The sequence below is a fragment of the Moschus berezovskii genome, chromosome 19 (genome assembly GCF_049115385.1).
Source record: "Moschus berezovskii isolate FMDL1 chromosome 19, NW_MosBer_1.0, whole genome shotgun sequence".
In the NCBI taxonomy this organism is placed as follows: domain Eukaryota; kingdom Metazoa; phylum Chordata; class Mammalia; order Artiodactyla; family Moschidae; genus Moschus; species Moschus berezovskii.
Genome location: NC_142478.1, coordinates 73,452,690 through 73,472,719, shown reverse-complemented (window position 1 = coordinate 73,472,719; position 20,030 = coordinate 73,452,690). Strand labels below are relative to the sequence as shown.

At 48.4% G+C, this 20,030-nt stretch overlaps 2 protein-coding genes and 1 long non-coding RNA gene across 8 annotated transcripts in view; 2 read left to right on the top strand and 1 right to left on the bottom strand.

Annotated features, from left to right (window-relative positions):
- Positions 1-2,933, top strand: part of LOC148774923 (uncharacterized) — a 4,018-nt gene extending 1,085 nt beyond the window's left edge. The window contains exon 3 of one of the 2 annotated variants that reach the window (XR_016035374.1): positions 2,821-2,933. This is a non-coding gene — a long non-coding RNA (uncharacterized LOC148774923). Of the gene's footprint in view, positions 368-2,820 lie in introns of those variants that run through there. The other variant, XR_016035373.1, reaches the window with a different exon arrangement.
- The window catches only part of DEPDC5 (DEP domain containing 5, GATOR1 subcomplex subunit), a 73,686-nt gene extending 68,328 nt beyond the window's left edge, over positions 1-5,358 (bottom strand). For 2 of the 3 annotated variants that reach the window (XM_055404818.2, XM_055404819.2), the window contains exons 1-3: positions 5,171-5,357; positions 4,364-4,481; positions 387-474 (exon numbers count right to left, since the gene is read on the bottom strand). In XM_055404818.2, the coding sequence (XP_055260793.2) occupies positions 387-474; positions 4,364-4,421 (146 nt within the window). In that variant the 5' untranslated portion in view covers positions 4,422-4,481; positions 5,171-5,357. Of the gene's footprint in view, positions 1-386; positions 475-4,363; positions 4,482-5,170 lie in introns of all 3 variants that reach the window. The other variant, XM_055404817.2, reaches the window with a different exon arrangement.
- Positions 5,359-9,951: 4,593 nt separating this feature from the next.
- Positions 9,952-20,030, top strand: part of PRR14L (proline rich 14 like) — a 42,119-nt gene continuing 32,040 nt past the window's right edge. The window contains exons 1-2 of one of the 3 annotated variants that reach the window (XM_055404510.2): positions 9,952-10,061; positions 18,803-19,326. In XM_055404510.2, the coding sequence (XP_055260485.2) occupies positions 18,853-19,326 (474 nt within the window). In that variant the 5' untranslated portion in view covers positions 9,952-10,061; positions 18,803-18,852. Of the gene's footprint in view, positions 10,141-18,802; positions 19,327-20,030 lie in introns of all 3 variants that reach the window. The other 2 variants (XM_055404508.2, XM_055404512.2) reach the window with 2 other exon arrangements.

Here is a 20,030-nt window from a genome sequence, read left to right as displayed (position 1 = left end):
AGCCCAATGTTCTGAACCCAATACAGCACAGTACTATACAGCCGATTGTGTCAGCTGGGTGCCTAGGCCAATTTTGCTGGACTTACGGACAAATTGGACTTACGGACAAAGACACCCTCAGAACAGAACTCATCCGTATGTTGGAGACTCACTGTATTCACAGAAATGAATAAATGCTACAGAATTGTTCGGAGTTCTCCTCTCAGCTTCGTAAACAGAAAGAATAGACCCCTTTTAAAAAGATGATTCGTCTGGCAAATCCCGGAGGGCAGGACCATTTTTATCCCAAGGCAAAGAGCCATCTCGCCCTCCAACCCGTCAGACAACACATCACCTGGAAACAGCGGGCTGCCCAGCTAGCCCCCTGCTCCTGCTCAGACGCTCACCTATACTCATCGTTAGGGTGGGCAATCTCCACAATGTCTCCAAGCTTGATGTGTGGAAATACTTTGGGGTTCACGACTAGTTCATCGTCTGAAAGACAATTCAGGGATCTTAGGCAGCAAACAACTCACTCGGGGTGTGGAGTTGTCCAACCCCATCATTCAGTATGACAACCCCATCTCACAGAGGAAGTTCCATTTAAAATTGAGATTTAAGGCTTCCCTAGTGGCTCAGTGGTAAAGAATCCACCTGCCAATGCAGAAGACATGGGTTCCATCGCAGGTCCGGGAAGATCCCACATGCCTGGGAGCAACTAAGCCCATGCACCACAATTTAATGAGCCTAGAGCCCAGGAACCACAGTACTGAGCCCACATGCCACAACTCCTGAAGCCTGCACACCCCAGAGCCTGTGCTCTGCAACAAGAGAGGCCACTAAAATGAGAAGTCCATGCCCCACAACTCAAGAGTAGTCCCCACTTGCTGCAACTAGAGAAAAACTTGTGCAGCGATGAAGACCCAGCAAAGCCAAAAATAAATAAATAAAATGATTTTAAAAAATAAATAAAATTGAAATTTAGCTTGACTGAAGGATTTGTACAGGAAGCCAGAGCTGGTGAGCAGCTGAGTGGGATGGTGTTCAGGGACCTTTGTCTCCAGAGCTTTACCTGCCAGCCCTCCGCTCCCAGGGAGAAGGCAGCTCTTCCTCCCTGGGAATTAGGCCTCTGGGGGCAATTTCTTACTTCCTCAAATGGTGTGCATCTGGCATACGCCAGGAACAAGATAGCCAGGGGCCCACATACAGCACAATACGTTCTATTTCATATTCAAAGAATTTTTCAAAATACTGTCTGAATGTGACCCTCACAATAAATCTCTAGATCTAATAGATGCAAGGAAACAAGAGATAAAGCAACTTGCCAAAGGTAGACAGCTAGTAACAACAGTACACCAGGATTCACGGTCTCTCATATCCCTCAAGCCAAATAAAACACCCTGGACTTGGAGGGCAATGCTTGATCAGGGAAAAAATTCACATATAGCAGAATTGGAAAGACAACAGAAATAACTTGACAGAGGACAGGCTGCAAGAATACAGTATATACAGTGTATCTATAATGTATGAGAGTCTTTTTCAGTCTGGAGCTGGGTACAGGAGACTCTTAAAATATAGAGAGGATGTGATTTTATGTTTATCTATCCCTGCCCCACGCTAGGGGTCGGGGAGTGGGGAGGGAACTCTTTCAAATATAACAAACTCAGGATCATAAAGATAAGGTATTTTTTGTTGTTCTTTCTTTGTCTCTGTTTTAGCTTTTAGGGAAAGATGGTCTTTTTTCTTTTCTTTTTTTTGGCCATGTCACATGGCTTGTGGGATATTAGTTCCCCAACCAGGGATCAAACCCAGGCCTTCAGTAGTGAGAGAGCAGAGTCCTAACCGCTGGACCACCAGGGAATTCCCAACATATCCTTCTATCATGCTAAAATTATGACAAATACATATGTCCAGATTTCAGATATAATCAGAACCAACAAGAATTCAGCCTAGGAAAGTAAAGTACTGAGTTAATGCAGAGCTGCTTTCTTTTTGGACACAGTTTCCATTGACGGGGATAAAGCAAATCCTCCATGAAGTCCTCCTCTAACCTTCAGAGTCTAGCAAGTTTTCCTTCCTGTTTAACCTTCTCATTTCTTTCCTAACCCTAACCCTATGTTATATGTCTCCACAAGCTGAAAGCTCCTTAGGGAGAAGGAACTTTGTCATATTCAAAATCTTTATGCTTGGTATAGGCAGGTGGTTTAGTCGCTAAGTCATGTCCGACTCTTGCAACCCCACGGACAACAGCCCACCAGGCTCCTCTGTCCATGGGATTCTCCAGGCTAGAACATTGGAGAGGGCTGCCATTTCCTTCTCCACTCGTATAGATATTTACCTAACAAATATTTGTTGGATGTATTTTTTTTCAATTTGATTTTTATTTATTTACTGACACACAGCTGACATACAATACTGCATTAGCTTCAGGTGTTCAGCATATGATTCAGTATTTTTGCAGAATAGATCCCATTATGAGCTATTCCAAGATAAGAGGTGTATTCCCTCTGCTACGTAATATATCCTTGTTTTTATCTATTTGATACATAGCAGTCTGTATCCATTGACCCCGTACCCCTAGTCTGCCCCTCCCCTTTTTCCTCCCCCTTTGGTCGCCACAAGTCTGTTTTCTATGTCTGAAAGTTTGTTCTGCATATACATTCATCTGTTTTGCACTCTTTTTTAGGTTCCACACATAAGTGATACCACAGTATTTCTTTCTCTGTCTGACTTAATCACTAAGCATAATATTCTCGAGGTCTATCCATGTTGCTGCGAATGACAACACTGCATCCTTCTTATGGCTGAGTAACAATGTAGGATGTATTTTTTTCTTTACAGTCCTGCAGCAGGCTGGATACAGCCGGGATCTACCGCTGTCTTGCGCGCATGGAAAAGAACACCTGCATACATTGTATTAATAGGCACACTGTATATACTGTATCCTTTGATCCTTTCCTGTGTCAAAAGTTATTTCTGTTTGTTCAGTTCTGCTCCACAAAGGTTTAGGCAGCTTCCACTGCATACAGAGTACAATGTTAACAACTGACTGTGGTTTTAGTAGAAATTATGTTTTAAATATAGCAATGCCTGGTATACCCTTTTCCTGGTCCTTACAATGGCTACATTTATTTAGCAGCTGGAAGGAGCCTGGCTGAATACTTTACATACATCACTTAATTTGATCCCTTAAGATCTTATGATATAGAAACTATCATTCTACCTTTTAGGCAGCCCTTATCTTTGGGAGGCTTATACATATATAACACAGGAGCAGATATAAAAGTGAAAGTGAAGTCGCTCAGTTGTGTCCGACTCTTTGAGACCTCATGGACTATAGCCTACCAGGCCCCTCCATCCATGGAATTTTCCAGGCAAGAGTACTGGAGTGGGGTGCCATTTTCTTCTCCAGGGGATCTTCCCCACCCAAGGACTGGACCCAGGTCTCCTGCATTGCAGGCATATGCCTTACCATCTGAGCCACCAGGGATTTTGAGCAAATATATAGTAAAATACAATTTTTAAAACACTGTGTTGTTAATTCCAATTCCTGAAGTAAATAAGATTATTAGGACAGAAAGGAAATTTATTCCTCTAGGGAAAAAAAAAAGTCATATAAATAGGTGCTTCCTTATTCTGCAGATTCATAATCTCAACGTGCTAAGAAAAATGGAGAAACTACCCTAAAGAGCTGGAATTTGTAATTAATGCAAACTAGAGGCTTGCCCACGGTCACAGGGAAATTAGAGGTAGAGTTGATACCCAGGTTCAGGTTTAATGGAGGGCAGCATGCTGTGTCCTGCCCCAATTCAAGGTGCTTCAGAGCCAGGCAAAGGCTGCTGCTTTGATCACACCTGTCTTATGCACGCCTACCACCTCTCTTTCATTGAACATAAGTTTCTCTTATCTGCCGAACCAGTGCAGACTGGGATTTCATGGAACATACACAGTAAATATGTAATAAAAAACACAGACAAATCAACAAGGACCTGGTACACGGAACTATATTCAACACCATGTAATAACCTGCAATGGAAAAAAATACATGAAAAAAAATATATGAATGACTTTGCTATACATCTTAAATGCAACACTGTAAATCAACCACACATCAATTAAAAATAAAACTAAAACAAACAAATGAAGAGTAGTATGCTGGAAATACAACATCCCTGAAAATGCAGAATGCAAATGCTTCTAGAAGGGTCTGTGCGCTCTGGCCCTGCTGCCCTTTCAATACTTCAGTGTCACACCTGCTGCTTCCCTCAGGTAAGCTGCCTGCTTAGCTTCCACTGTCTCCTGAGTCAGCGCCTAAACTTCAAGGCACAGGGTATACCAGAACCTCAGCCAACTCACACAACCCCAAAGACCAATCGATACTGACCGCTGCCCCCGAAGCCCTTCTTGTGGATGACCAGTTTGTAGACCTTTGTTGTTCTCATCTTGTATTGCCGTTTCCTTCAGCTGCTCCAAGTTTGGGGGAGAGAAGTCATCTTGCCTCCCTGCCAGTGAAATACAAACAAAAAAGGCTGGAATGTCAGAGTTTTCTTCGCAACTGCTCTTTGATATTAGGGCAGTGAAAATACTGCTCTTGCTCAGCTGAGAGGCGGCACCATTCCTTGGATGAAATCACTCCTCCAAATACCAAGAGGGATGGAAAACAAACAGAACCAACCCATCTGGGAACGAAAGGGAATTCAAGACAGGGTCTACTCCAACCTCCGAGATATGCTATCACACCCTAAAGGGAAAACTTGGAGTGAACGAGGCAGGCACCATTACCTTGCCTCTGTGTAAATCAACAACACTCAAACATTAAAGAGACCTTAAAAGAGGTTTGGTACATTCATTTTGTAGATGAGGAAAGTGAGTGCCAGCGCAAGGGGCATGCCCAAGGTCTCTAAGACAGAGAAGAATTCCTACTGTTCACGTCCGGCCGCCGATGTCTTGGGCGAGGAGAGGGCAAATAGAGGGAGGATCGCTCCCCAAACCTCCATCTGCACAAACTCTGCGCGGTCCCTACGCGTACCAGCTCCCCTCGTGACAGAACTGATGTCACCGAGGCTCAGAGACGCACAGAGACTCGTCTAAGGTCACACAGCAGGTTGGGGGTGGGGCCGGGATTCGAACCGGGGCCCCGGCCCTCTCCTCCTGATCCCCAACTCCGGCCCCGGCGGACAGGTCTCCTCACCCGCAGCTCCGGAGCCCCTTCCCGCTTGAGGCCCGGGTTCCGACGGCCGGGCCCCGGCCGGGTCCCCGCGCCTCCTCCGGACGTCCCTCCTACGCCCGCAGAGTCCGCGAGGAGCCCGCGCCGGATCTCCAGGCGCCGGCCGGCCCGCCCCGGCCGCAGAGCGCTCACCTGGGAGCCCGCGCCGCCCCGGTGGCTCCGCCCCGGGCACCGCCCCCTCCCCGCCCACCCGCGCCGGGCCGCTCTGGCCGGGCCTCCGCCGCGTCTCGGTGTCCGCGCCGCTTCCCCATCCGGGGCTCGCGCCGGGGGCGGGGCCTCGCGTGCGGCCTGTTGGCCGGGATGCCGGGCGGCGTTTCCCGCTTCCCAGGGGCCGTCGACCCGGGCAGGAAATCCTTTTCCTCCTAGACGTTCCGAAACAGAGTCGAGCCCAAGAATTGACTTCCGACCTAGTGATTTCCCCCACAGGACAAACTCGGACGAGCGTCCCGGGATCTATAAAGGATGTTACGGACCTTCGCGGGGCCTCCTAGGGCGACGGAGAGGCACAAAATAGAGTTTCTGGGGGAACTTTTGTAAAATGTAAAGGGCTGAGCATGTGCGACTTAGTGCGATGGCCCCTGCTGGGAAGTATCCACTTTGGGGGGCTTTTTAAATTCTTCCCAACCCCAAGTGGTGTTCAGTGCCTCTGTTTATTGGTAATAGCTACCATGGTTTTCACAGACGCTCTTATGTAATCGTCACACCCCTTTATGGAGGCAGATACTATTTCATTTCACAGGCAACTGGAACAGGCTGAGGACAGAAAAATCCTCGGGAGGAAGCGAGTACGGATCCTGAACCAATGCAGTCCAACCTGGCTCCAAGGCTGAGCATTCAACCAGCGTCCCAGTGTCTCACCCAAGGGCCCAAGCCCCTATTCTGCTGGGACACCTTTCTCAAGGGAAATAGCGCCATGTGGGCAGTGCCTGAAGCTGACTAAGGGCTCCAGGCAGGTTTCCAGCTCCATCTAATTGACCCATGAAAGTGAAAGTTAGTCGCTGTGGGTTGCCATTCCCTATTCCAGGGGATCTTCTTAACCCAGGGATCGAATCCGGGTCTCTGGCATCGCAGGCAGATTCTTTACTGATTTTGACTGAGCTGCAAGGGAAGGCAATTGACCTATAATTTTTGGAAATCTTCTGAATGTTGAAAAGAAAAAAGCACCGCATATCACAAAGGAACTGGGGGGTGGGTGAAGGGTTCAGAAGTTAAATAATTTTTAAATAATTGTAATTTTTAATAGTAAAGAAAAGCATGTAATCAAGCACACTGCAACAGTTGCAAAACTTTTCAAGGATAAAATGTTAAATGTTAGACATGTTTATGTTGCCATTTCAGGGTGGCACCCCCAGATTTCTCAGACTGTTGTTTGTTTGTTTTTTACTAGGTAGTGAGAAGTCCTTCCATCCCAGACAGAATTAAGGGGACTCTATGTCCCTGGCCCTCGGGGGAATTTGATTCTTTCTCCTGAGCAATGTCCATAATTGGTGTCATATCTTAGAAGTACAAGTATTTCACTTGTTAATTTGGTAAAAATTCATAAAAACAAAAAACAACAACAAAACCTTGTCAAGGTTTGAGACTTTGAAAAACATCTAAAGCTGGGCAAAGCTAGGGAAGGCTGAGCAGGGAGCTGAAATACTGGGGAGTCAATAGCCTTGGCTCTACAACCACCTGTGGGATTGCCTGTTTTTAGCCGTGCACCTTTGCACAAGATGATTCTCTGCTCAAATTTCTCCGTTGACAGATGGGAATTAAAAGTATGTGGCCGTAAATTCACTGCTGGAGAAGGACATGGCAACCCACTCCAGTACTCTTGCCTGAAAAATCCCATGGACGGAGGGGCCTGGTAGGCTACAGTCCATGGAGTTGCGAAGAGTCGGACACAACTGAGCGACTTCACTTTCGTTTTTCACTTTCATGTATTGGAGCAGGAAATGGCAACTCATTCCAGTATTCTTGCCTGGAGAATCCCAGGGACAGGAGCCTGGTGGGCTGTCGTCCGTGGGGTTGCAGAGTCGGACACGACTGAAGTGACTTAGCAGCATTCTTTCTTCACAAGGTGTTTGAGGGCCAAATGAGGTGAAGGACATGTTACATTCAGTTCAGTTCAGTCGCTCAGTCGTGTCTGAATCTTTGCGACCCCATGAATCACAGCATGCCATGCCTCCCTGTCCATCACCAACTCCCGGAGTTCACTCAAACTCATGTCCATCGAGTTGGTGATGCCATCCAGCCATCTCATTCTCTGTCGTCCCCGTCTCCTCCCACCCCCAATCCCTCCCAGCATCAGAGTCTTTTCCAGTGAGTCAACTCGTTGCATGAGGTGGCCAAAGTATTGCAGTTTCAGCTTTAGCATCAGTCCTTCCAATGAACACCCAGGACTGATCTCCTCTAGAATGGACTGGTTGAATCTCCTTGCAGTCCAAGGGACTCTCAAGAGTCTTCTCCAGCACCACAGTTCAAAAGCATCAATTCTTCGGCGATCAGCTTTCTTCACAGTCCAACTCTCACATCTATACATGACCACGGGAAAAAACCATAGCATTAGGTCTTTGAAATTAAAAGAACTTAAAATGCCATGTAAATGTCACCAAAAGCACGGAATTTATCAGGAAATTGGCTCTCATTGACTTGTAGGGGGTTGAACGATGAGTTTCTTTGAGGTCCCTTTGTGCTTACTACAGAGCTAGGAGCAAGACTAGGACTGGGGGAGGTGGGGGAGGCTCATGAGTTGTTCAGTCTGACTCTTTTTGACCCCATGGATTGCAGCACACCAGCCTTCCCTGTCCTTCCCTATCTCCCAGAGTTTGCTCAAACTCATATCCATTGAATCGGTGATCCTGTCTAACCACCTGCCTTATTTAGGGCACAAAATGCTAGTTCAGTTCAGTTCAGCTCAGTTGCTCAGTCGTGTCCGACTCTCCGCGACCCCATGAAGCACAGCACGCCAGGCCTCCCTGTCCATCACCAACTCCCGGAGTTCACTCAAACTCATGTCCACAGAGTCGGTGATGCCATCCAGCCATCTCATTCTCTGTTGTCCCCTTCTCCTCCCACCCCCAACCTTTCCTGGCATCAGAGTCTTTTCCAGTGAGTCAACTCGTCACATGAGGTGGCCAAAGTATTGCAGTTTCGGCTTTAGCATCAGTCCTTCCAATGAACACCCAGGACTGATCTCCTTTAGAATGGACTGGTTGGATCTCCTTGCAGTCCAAGGGACTCTCAAGAGTCAAGGGGGTGCCAAAAAACTCAGCAAGATAAATGATAATGTGATTATTTTTAAAGGAAGCATTAATACAAAAAAATCCATGTTGAACAAAATATCACATTTTAAAAATAAAGCTGAGAACAATAATGGTGCAGTGCCTGTCATATTAGAACCTGAGGCAGAAGACAAACCAATAACACTGGATTTCTCAGGTCCTTGTCTGTAGGCATGCAGTGGCCTGAGGAAGAACCTGAGGTCCTGGATACTCCTGTAAAAATGTGTTCAGTTCAGTTCAGTCGCTCAGTCGTGTCCGACTCTCCGCGACCCCATGAATCACAGCACGCCAGGCCTCCCTGTCCATCACCAACTCCCGGAGTACACTCAAACTCATGTCCACAGAGTCGGTGATGCCATCCAGCCATCTCATTCTCGGTCGTCCCCTTCTCCTCCCACCCCCAACCTTTCCCAGCATCAGAGTCTTTTCCAGTGAGTCAACTCGTCGCATGAGGTGGCCAAAGTATTGCAGTTTCAGCTTTAGCATCAGCCCCTCCAATGAACATCCAGGATTGATCTCCTTTAGAATGAACTGGTTGGATCTCCTTGCAGTATAAGGGACTCTCAAGAGTCTTCTCCAACACCACAGTTCAAAAGCACCTCTTTGCGTCGTTGCGCCCAGGCCGGCGTCTCTCGCGTCGCGTCATAAAGTGAGTTTCTAGTTAATTAATCCAAACAACATCTGTAGCCTATATGTGAAGTGCATACATACATGGACGATGGATAGACTCATTGGATGTAAACAGTAGTGTTGGCATTTGGGTTTCTGTATCTCCAGCCCTAACTAAAGCTGGGAAAACCACTATCTCAGATAAAACGGTCCATATGTTGACTGGTTCAAAGATACCTTGATCAGAGAAGAGAAAATTAAAATCTCTCAGAAAACTGTAAAACTTTAGCTCTCTAATCAGTCACGACTTCTGTTTAAACACAAGACTGTGTGATTTGGAGCAAGTTGATTGCATTCTCTGGACCTCAATTCCCTCTTGAAAGAACATTCTTTTCCTTCCTTCAAGTATCTGCTTAGTGTTTGCTTGTGCGGGCACTGCTCTAGGCGGTGAGCAAAGAACGATGAACAAAACAGACAAGGGTGGGAGAGAGAGATGATAAAAGGAGTCGATAAATAGATGAAATGGCAACTTCAGCTAGTGTTAAAGCTATGAAGAGACGAAACCAAAATGCCAGAAAGGAGATGGAGCAGGGTAGTGACATGATCTAAAATACTGATTCCAGGTATAAAAAGATATCTTGGGCTGCCAGGGTAGAAGCTGCAAACATTGGGGCCAGGAAAGAGGACTGGACCAGGGTGGTAGCAGTGGGATCAGACACTGGGCCTGAGGCTCAGCAGCAGCTCCAGAGGTGTGTTCCCCTTTAAGAGTCCCGGAGGCGGGGGCGGGGCAGAGGCTGAGGGCGGGAGTCCCTACAGGGAAGAGCCGCCTCCAGGGTGCGCGCGCGCAGTGCGGGGGCGGGACTTGGGCGAGTCCGCATGGCTGGCTCGGGCCCCGGATGAGGAAGTGCAGGGCGACCATAGAGACGAGGAGGCGGCGGCGGCCGGAGCGCCCCCGGGCTCGCTCGGCTCCGCAGGCTCAGGTAGATTCGGCGGCGACGGGGTTGCGGCTGCGGAGGCCGGGCCGGCGGGGCGAGCGCGGGCCGCGGAGCAGGCCTCAGGGTAAGAGGCCGGGGGCGGGGACGCTTGGGCGGAGCCGCCCCGCCGCGCTCAAGCCCTCGCGGACCCTCAGCCGGGCGGCGCGGGCTGCGGGCGAGCCCGGGCCCCCCGCCCTCTTGGGGCGCCGACGGGAGCGCAGGCTGCGCTGCGGGCGCCGCGAGACCCGGGGGGAGGGAGGAGCCCAGGCCCCGCGTCGCGAGGGCAGAGCGGCGTCTCGGTGTCATGGCTCCGGCGGGGGAAGGCGACTCCTCGTCGACCTCAGTTCGGAGAGGGACCCCCCAACTTCTCTCCTCGGGAAGGCGACGCCCGTTGTCGGGGGCGAACGCGCGTCTCCGGCTGCATCGCGCTTGTCAGCGGAAGGAGACCCGCTCCCGGGGTGCGAGGGGGCGATTCTGAACTTGTTTTCAGGAGGGGTAAGACTTCTCTTGATTTGGTCAGCGCCCCTCAGGTGGAGAGAAAGACTCAAGTTGCCTAAAAGTGAGAGAGATCTTCCTTTCCTGTAAAAGATAGAGTTATCTTCTCTCTTTTATTTTTCGCATTTATCCCGGTATATGGGGAGGAAGACCTAGAATTTACTTAGTGGTTGTTAGTCAGCCTTTCTCCCCTCCCCCAGGCGTGTCCCCCGAGGGAGCCTGGATTCTCTGCCCCTAGTCTCCTGGTGTGTCTTGAGCTCTTTCAGTTCAGTTGCTCAGTCGTGTCCGACTCTGCGACCCCATGAATCACAGCACGCCAGGCCTCCCTACCTTTGCACAGTGAAGAGCGTGGTGTTTGGAGTGTGAGGGATGCACGCTCGTCTGTCCCACTTTCCATCTGTATGACCTTGACTCACTGCTTCACCTTTTGTCAGTTAGCCTATCTCTTAATTTCGGCCCTCTCCATGGAATTGTCCTCAAGGCTCCACGAAATTTCGTGGAACTCCTTGGTACATAGTAACCTTTTGGTAAACTGTTGCTATTAGTTACTTAATTTGTTCGGAAAGAAAAGTAGCATCTTCCATAGAGAAACAGATTTTTCCATGCATGCCTCTTCCCATCCTTCCCCACCGCCCCGCACATCACTTCCTCACTAGAGAGGAGGCTTTTAACCGCCGGGGGCAGAGAAATGGGCGCTTTTACTCTTTTAGATCCTAACTTAACAAAGCTGTTAGAGTAATCTGGGGAAAAGACTGCTTGGGCAAACAGGTCTGGAAGATCTGGTAGGAGAAGCAGCCTTCCCTTTGTCCACAGAAGCTATCAGTCCTTCCCGACTGGTTAGAGCTGCCCTCTTCCACTCCCCGTACTTGCTCTGCTGATGAAAAAGCTTTCCTTTATCTGATCTGCACACCCCTCACCCCCAGAAAGGAGATTCCAACTTCTTTCTCTTGCTCTCCCAAGAAAAATATGACTCTAGACCTTTGAGAGGAGTGCCCTTTCCTGCTGTGTCTTTGGAGTAGCACAGATGGTTTCTCTTCTCCCCTCCCTTTGCAAAAAGGATGAAAATCTCTCATGCAGAGTCTCTGTCGGTAGAAATCAGGAGCATGTTCGGTGTTTCACTCCCCCCTCCCCACCCCCGCAGAGAGAGAGGGACCCTTTTCCTGAGTGCTGATAACGGGAGGAACAGGGAAGCTGTGCCTGACGCTCCTGAGATTCCCTGTGTGCTCTTCCCGTGTGGGAGAGCGAAGCCCTCTTCATTGTATGGACTTCCCCGCTCCACTTTGAGCTTGCCTGGAGAGCTTGTTGAAAGATCCCTCTCCCTCTGTCCCTCAAGAAGAGGCCCCTTTTCCGAATTGCCTCAGAGATTGGCTACTGTGTTTGAATCTTTGGGAAAGAACGGCCCTTTCTCAAGGTGAAAAGCCTGTGGGGAACTTCTGAGGTCCCGATCACCATTGTGAGTATTGTCCCCTGACACAAGTGTGGCAGTGCCTAGCGTTCTAACTGCTTCATTTCGTTAAGAGCAGCCCCTTTGCTTTTGGAATTAACGAGAAGGGAGACCTTCAGACTTGGGATTATTGGGGCACATGGCTTTCTGTTCTGCTGTTTTCTTTGTTTGATTCTTTTCTTCTTCTTCTTCTGCTTAGTGCTGTAAACTTTATACCCCCAGAACTTTTGTTTGGGGGAGTGTTTGACTAAAGTAAAAGTTGTCACTTGGTCAGGTTTTTAATATTACTGTAATAAAGCGTATTCTAATGAGGCTGAGAGCTGCAGTGTTAGTTAATCTTTCACTGGTAGTCTCCCCACCCTCCCCCTGGCTTTTGTCATTTGGTGGGATAGGAATTAACACTTACCAATTGCCTGAAGACACGCTAAAGAACAGCTTTCTATCCTTTTCGTATGTAAAGTGTTGTTAAATTACCTCCTTTGCCCTTGCAGTGGGGATTAGTCTGAATTCTGTACCACTTTTGTTGGCATCTGTAGGTACGCTGTGCCAAAACAAAGTGAAATAGAAAAGTTATTTAGAGTCTTGGGAATTTTATGGGTTAGCAGGACTCTCTGAGATTTTTTTGTTTGACTTGTCCATTTTACATGTTAAAACAAGCCCAGGAAAGTTCAGTGACTCACACTCAAGGCCGTGCTGCTAGTATGTGAGGGGCAGGATAGGGACCCTGGTCTCCCACCTTGGAGACCAAAACTAGACTACTTCCTAACCCTGACTCTGCCTTTGAAACAGAAAGACTGGGAGATGATTGTTCTCAGTTGAAAAATGATTTCTTCAGTTGGAATAATTGTGCTGCCTACTCCCCAAAATGTTAGTCTCCCCCCCCCAGGGATAAATCCATCCCCTAAACAATCTAATTCTTATTTGTGTTCACGGTAAAGGTGACAAGGTAGTCATCTGATGTCTTCAACCCAGTGGTAAGTCTGTCGTAAGGATTAAGCCAGAAAACTCTGTCTACATTTTATAAGCACATGTTATACTCACTTTATTTCAAGTATATTTAAAACTTTAAAAACTTTTATGGTTAAGGGAGAGAGCTAGCATTTAAAAAATACTGATAAAAGTAAAGAGATAATACACTTAGCAGCTGTTATTTATTGCTTTATATTTGGATCTTGAGATATAATATTTTTTAAAAGTTTAACATGTATTACACACTCATTGTAAAAAATAATTGGGGATATGTCATTCATAATCCTATCACCCATGGTAGCATTGTTAATATTTGGCTTATAGTTTTTAAAACATTTTTCCTATATGGATGTATATACATATTTTACCAAAATAAAATAATCCTATTTTTCAGTATGGGCTTTCCAGGAGGCACAGAGGTAAAGAATCTGCCTGCCAATGCAGGAGATGCAGGAGACACGGTTTGATCCCTGGTTCAGGAAGATGCCCTGGAGGAGGGTATGGCAACCCACTCCAGTATTATTGCCTGGAAAATTGCCTGGACAGGGGAGCCTGGTGAGCTACAGTCCATGGGGCTGCAAAGAGTCAGACGCGACTGACAACAGATAAACACAATGTTTGTCTAGTTTGATAAGACATACCAGACAGCTTTCTATGGAGAGGTATATTTCTATACTGTCATTTTGTATTGCTCCACTGAATTCAGAAATGTAAAGGATTCAAATGGTAAAATTTTGTTTCTGCTGTCTTTGTGGCACAACCAAGTATCTTGGTAGATGGAGAAAATTGAGAGGAGAGTTTAGTGACATGAACTGGTGAGCTAAGAATAATTGCAAACTGCTACTCTAGGCTTGCTTCTAAATACTACTTCACCTCTGGGGCTTCCCTGGTGGCTCAGATGGTAAAGAGTCTGCCTGCAGTTCAGGAGACCCAGGCTCGATCCCTGGGTCGGGAAGATCCCCTGGAGAAGGAAATGGCAACTCACTCCAGTATTCTTGGCTGGAGAATCCGATGGATGGAAGAGCCTGGCAGACTACAGTTCAGTCATGGGGTTGCAGAAAGAGATACAATTGAGCAGCTTCACTCACTCAGTCACCTCTGGGGGGTTTCAGCTGAGGCGCTGAGCTGTTCGTGTTGACTCCACTGCACACCCTGCTGAGGAACTTGAGGACGGGAAGGGCTGCAGAGAAAAAGGCGGGATGTCTGTTTTGCTTGAATAGCTGATGTGCATGATTGTTGTACAGGTTGAAAAGTCTTAGAATTCTGTCTCTACCAAACACACGTATCAAGAGACAGTAGCTTTGTGACATCTGGTTTTTATATATTGGAAGTCATCTTTTAGTCACCAAGCTTTACAATTCTGTTTCGATCCACTTCAGTTCACAGCATAGGTGGGGGCACAGGAAAGGTAATAGCAGTTTTTCCTGAGGAATATTGTGAGCCATTTTTTGTGATGATCAGTATTGCCCCTCTGTGATAAAGATCTGTTTCGTGAGTGTGCGTGTGTTTGTGCATGATCCTGTGTTCAGAAGAAAATCTTGAGTTAGGACCGTGCGGATGGAACAGTGAGATGTGGTTGAGACATAGCTGGCGTTGGGTGCATGGGTATGAGTGCTAACTACACAGCATGTGGACGGTCAGACAGTTACATTTGCGGATTCACATCTGAGCTTTAGGGTAACGCGGTGCCATTACTGAGAGGGGCAGCAGGATCAGAAATAAGCGTGTAAGGTTACTGAGAACATCTTAACTCATCCTTGAATCTCACAGCTGTTTGCATGGACAATACTCGATTTTTCACTGGGTTGAGTGTGCTTGCTCTATTTTAGGCATGTTAGGTTTGGGGGAGGGGGACTTCCCTGGTGGCTCAGTGGTAAAGAATCCAACTGCCAATGCAGGAGAGTAAGAAAGACATAGCAGCCTACTCCAGTGTTCTTGCCAAGGAAATCCTATGGACAGAGGAGTCTGATGAGCAAAGTCCATGGGGTTGCAAAAGAGTTGGACATGAGTTAGCAACTAAACAACAAGTTTTGAGAGGGTGCCATCCTTGTGAATGAAACATAGATCACAACTTCAGAAAAAGTTGGGGCTATGGACAGGTTTTTTTTTAAGTCAACTTTATGAAGATATAATTCATAGACCGTAGAATTCACGGTGTGAACCTTACTATTCAGTGGTGTTTGGCATAGTCAGAATTGTGCAGCCATCACCACAGCCAGTTTAGAATACTTCTGTCATGCCCCAAAGAAGCGCTGTCCATCAGCAGCCACTCACTGTTTGTCCACTTCTTCCAAAAGTTGTTGTTCAGTCCCTCAGTCGTGTCCATCTCTTTGCAACGCCATGGACTGCAGCACCCCAGTCTCCTGTCCTCCACATTCTCCTGGATTTTGTTCAAATTCATGTCCATCGAGTCGGTGATGCCATCCAACCATCTCATCCTCTGTCTCCCCTTCTTCTTTCAATCTTTCCCAGCATCAGGGTGTTTTCCAGTGAGACTGCTCTTCGTATCAAGTGGCCAAAGTATTAGAGCTTCAGCTTCAGTCCTTCATGAACATTCAGAGTCAATTTCCTTTAGGATTGACTGGTTGGATCTCCTTGCTGTCCAAGGGACCCTAAAGTCTTCTCCAGCACCACAGTTTGAAAGCAATAATTCTTTGGCACTCAGCCTTCTTTGTGGTCCCACTCTCACGTCCATGTGTGAGTACTGGAAAAACCACCACTTCCAGAAGTAGGCAACCACTGATCCACTTTCCAGCTCTAGGTTTGCCTGCTCTGGACGTTTCGAGGAAATGAGCTCTTATAACAGTGGTCTTTCATGATGGCTTCCTTTACCTGCATAATACTTTCCAGGCGCGTCCGTGTTGTGTCGTGAACCGGCACGTTGCGTCTTTCCACAGTTGAGTAACGCTCCATTGTGGATGAATGGCATTTTGTCGGTCATACCTCCGCTGATGGGTGTTTCTGCTTTTGGCCCCTGCGCACAGCGCCACAGTGAGCATCCATGTGCGTGTGTTTGTACAGTTGTAAGGTTTTTGCACGTGTCCCTCAGAGTGGAATCGCGGAGTCATGTGGTTACTCTGTGCCTAAAGGGACAGTTTTGAGTCACCCTCTTGGCAGACAAGCTGCACGAAAAGGCAAGGGCGTGAAGAAAGTGAAGCCGGGGAAGGCGTGTCCAGGGCTGGATTTGAAAACCCTGGCACGATGGCAGCTGGGGAGACCCACGGAGCCTTGGCCGTCCATAAGACCATCTCCTGCAGTGGTCTTTCCGCTTCTGCACTCACTCTTGCGGTCTGTTTGTGATGTGACAGTCAGAAGCTGGGTGACGTCTGTTGAGGTGAAAGGGGAGCTGAACTAAATTAAAATGGAGCACTGCCAGCCTTTTTTGGGAGGGGCCTCAAATAGCAATTCCACTATTATTTCCTTAACCCCCACATATCTACAGACACACGTTGGCTTAAAATCCAGAGTACCCCTGGAGATATCTAAGAGCTAGCGGAGAAAGGGGAGATTAAGTCCAGAAAGGAGGCCTTGTCAGCACTCTCTGCGGAAGTCTGTGAGCCCTGCTGTGCTCCTGTGCTCAGCGGCCTCTCTCTCCTTGTTTCCCTTTCGGAGTTAAGTCTCTTGTTATGTTACCTCAACCTCATGGATCAGCCGTCTGCTCTCCTGTAATTTCTAGCATTTAAATTAGTGGTGTCACGATGTGTCCTTTCATTTTGAGTAGGGCTCCTGGAGAACACAGAGGCGCTCAGCGGATGAGAGCACAGGGACGTGAATAAACTGTCTACCAGAGGTCGGAAAACCAGGAGAAAGGCAGGCTGGCCCACAAGGAGAGAGCCTGTCACCCGCCCCCCGTGCCCTTTCCTCAGCCCCAGCGCCAGTCCAGACAGCGCAGGCCAGTGGAGGGGAGCGTCCATCCCCCGTCAGCCCAGGGGTGTTCAAGGAGCAGGGTGCTCAGTGATGGGGAGGCGGAGTGTATGCCTTTGTGGAAGCGATGTCGGTGGGCTCCCTCAGGGCATCGGGGTACAAATAGAGACAGGCCCGAAGGCCGCTGGGTCCTAAGGAGTTACGCAGTGTCTCGGGGAGTCCCTCCTGCTCAGAAACACAGTTGTGGTCGCTGGAGAGGAGATGAGACTGCTCAGCACAAAACAGTTCTGTAGTTAGCACTGGGTTTTACTTGATGTAATGTGTGTATTATGGGGAAACGTGGACATTGGGAAGCACTGGGAGTAGCTTTCTGAAACATCCTTTCTGGGTGCATTTCGGCCAAAAGAATCGGCCGCCAGTATCTCTAGTAAATTCTTGTTCTGAATTCGGAGATGCCAGATATTTCTCACCTTCTCTGTGCTCCTGTTCAGGGTTAGGGAAAGCATCAAGAATGAAAGCATGCGGTATCTCATTTGGCTAACCATTTCCGCCTTGGTCAGGTCAAGTGGATTTTGCGGTGGAAACTGCACACATTTGGTAGTCTAAAGTGGAAAAGTCACCAGCCAGGAAACCCTGCTTCTGGGGGTTCCATACCCTATCTCTCTGTTTTGATTAATAATGTAGTATCATGATCTACTTAAACATACTTATTTTAGCAGATAACCCATGTTTCTGTTACCCAACAGAAGAAGTGAAACGTGACCCCCACATTAGAAGCCCCGGGCGTCCCATCTCCTCCTTTGCATGAACCATGTAATATTTCAGGCGTGCGTGCTCACTATGTCCGTCGTGTTCGATTCTCTGTGGCCCCGTGGACTGTAGTCCACCAGGCTCCTCTGTCTATGGATTCTCCAGGCAAGAATACTGAAGTGGGTTGCCATTCCCTTCTGCAGGGGATCTTCCCAACCCAGTGATCGAACCCATGTCTCCTGCATTGGCAGGCGGATTCTTTACCACTGAGCCTCCTGAGAAGCACCCAATACCTGCGACAGGTCACCCTTACCTTCCTCAGCTATGGTGTTGGAGCCTACAATGGGAGGACAATGGCTGCCCTGCTCAACTCACTGTCAGGGGCTGTCAGGAAAATCATGTGAGCAGTGTCTGGGAAGGCACTTGGGCAATCATGAGGTGCTGAGTAGAAGTCAGGAAGGATTCTGCCCCAGAGCTGGTATAGTGCTGTCTGGCTCCAGGCTGTGTGGACACAGCAGCTCAGGCGTTTGGTGACAATAAAAGAATGGAATTCTCTTTTCTCTGTATGTTCTTCCAAAGAAAATTCTTAATGAAGAGAAGTCAGCTGATCAGATTCTGAGTCCCTCAGTGTATGTTAATTCAGAAGGTGCTTTCTGAGTGCCTGCTAGAGGTGAGGCAGCTGTTCCAGGCAGTGGGACTGCAGCACTGAATAAAACAGGCAAGGTCCATGACCTGGGAACAAGTGGAAAACCATCTTTACCTCCTAATTTCAAAAATTTCTTTCTGGCCTTGCCTCACAATTTGCAGGGTCTCAGTTTCTCAAGCAGGGATGGCACCCAGGCCCCAACAGGGAAAGCTTGGAATCCTAACCGCTGGGCCACCAGGGAGCTCCCATTTAGCTTCTAATTTATTCGGTGCATCAGGTCTGTCCTTGAGTGCTTAGCCGTGTCGTATTCTCATCTACGTTTGATCAGGTCTCACTGAAATCCAGCTTTAAGTTGAGGGTTGTTCACAGGGCGGCCTCTGAATTGCGATCAGACAGACGCCCGCTGGAGGCTGAAGGTATTTGTTTTCCCTCAGTCTGTTGCGCAGATCTCTTGGTGCCAGGTAATGCTGGCGTTTGAGGTAGAATTTTTGGCGCTTATTTTAGCCAGTTTGGGCTGAGACAGCTTCCTTCTACCCTGCAAGGTTTTAAATTCTCGTCCCTTCCTTTGATCTGTGTCAGGGTGAGCCGTTTGGTGTAAGAGGCCTGACTCCATATCTGCGCCTGCCCCCATGCTGTCATCCGGCGTGGAGACCCAGCCCGTTCCACTTGATTCTTCCATGTCTGCTGAGGTGCAGGAGTTATACTCTGAACTCCCAGGGAGTGCCTCCAAAGAGCTTCATGCTGACCCCGAGCCAAGTGCAACTCCAGATGTAAAACCCGGAGCCTCAAGCTCTCGTGTAAGTCAGAGTAGGGCTGCGCCCTCGGAGCTGCAGAGGACTCCTGCGGACAGTTGTCGTGAAGAAGCCCCCGAGACCTCGGACCATGGGGGTGAGCCTGGGCAGTGTGGGCTGGTGGACCCCTCAACAGAAAGTCCCGTGGCTCCTGCGAGCTTGGATAGGGAAGTGAAAGCCGAGAGCCTGGAGCAAAAGGTCTTCAGAGATGGAGGGGACCAGGCAGCGGTGGTGAGAGACCCCTGTGAGGGGGCGGAAGAAGACCTGCATCAGCATCCCACAGCTGCTGGAGAAGAGCTCCGCCCCGGCCAGGTAAGACATGAGACCACGGCTCGAGCGGTGTCTCTGCAGCGGGACTGACGCTCACAGGTGGCTTACAATTCATTCTTGAAACATTTCCAGAACATTGATCTTGATGTTAACTTTCTTTCTTTAAAAACGTGTGTCACATCAGATGCTTGAAGAGAGGAAGTGCTTATCTCATGAAAAAGTGTCGGTCCTGTGTAGCAGCTGCTGTGTGTGGAATGTTGAGTCTCTGTGGCGGCTGTGCGGGGTCTCTGCGTCCAGTGTTACGGAACGGAGCGTACTGTTCCTTGAGTTCCGGTAGCGTCACGGTTAGGACAGAGTGAGGTCACAGAGGTGGCTGAGGGAGACTGTGGGCGCAGCAGGGGCTTCATAGGCTGGATGCCCTCCAGGGGCCTCCGTGTTCCGGAAGTCATTCCTGAACTTTGATTATATTTTTTCTACGTCAGAGATGATGATCTCCCAAGAACTGATTCAAGGTAACCCACTTCGTGGGAGGCTGAAGCTTTAATCAGAAAGCCTGTTCTTTAATACAGAGTGAGAAGTGGAATCTCTGCTTGGTGTGGCATGAAAAATCCAGTCTCTGTGAGTTTGATATTAGAGTAGGAGGGATTTTTAGGTGAGACTAATGGTTAGTTGCTCCATGGCATATGGGATATTCCTGGACCAGGACTCGAACCCATGTCTCCTGCATTTCCAGCAGATTCTTTACC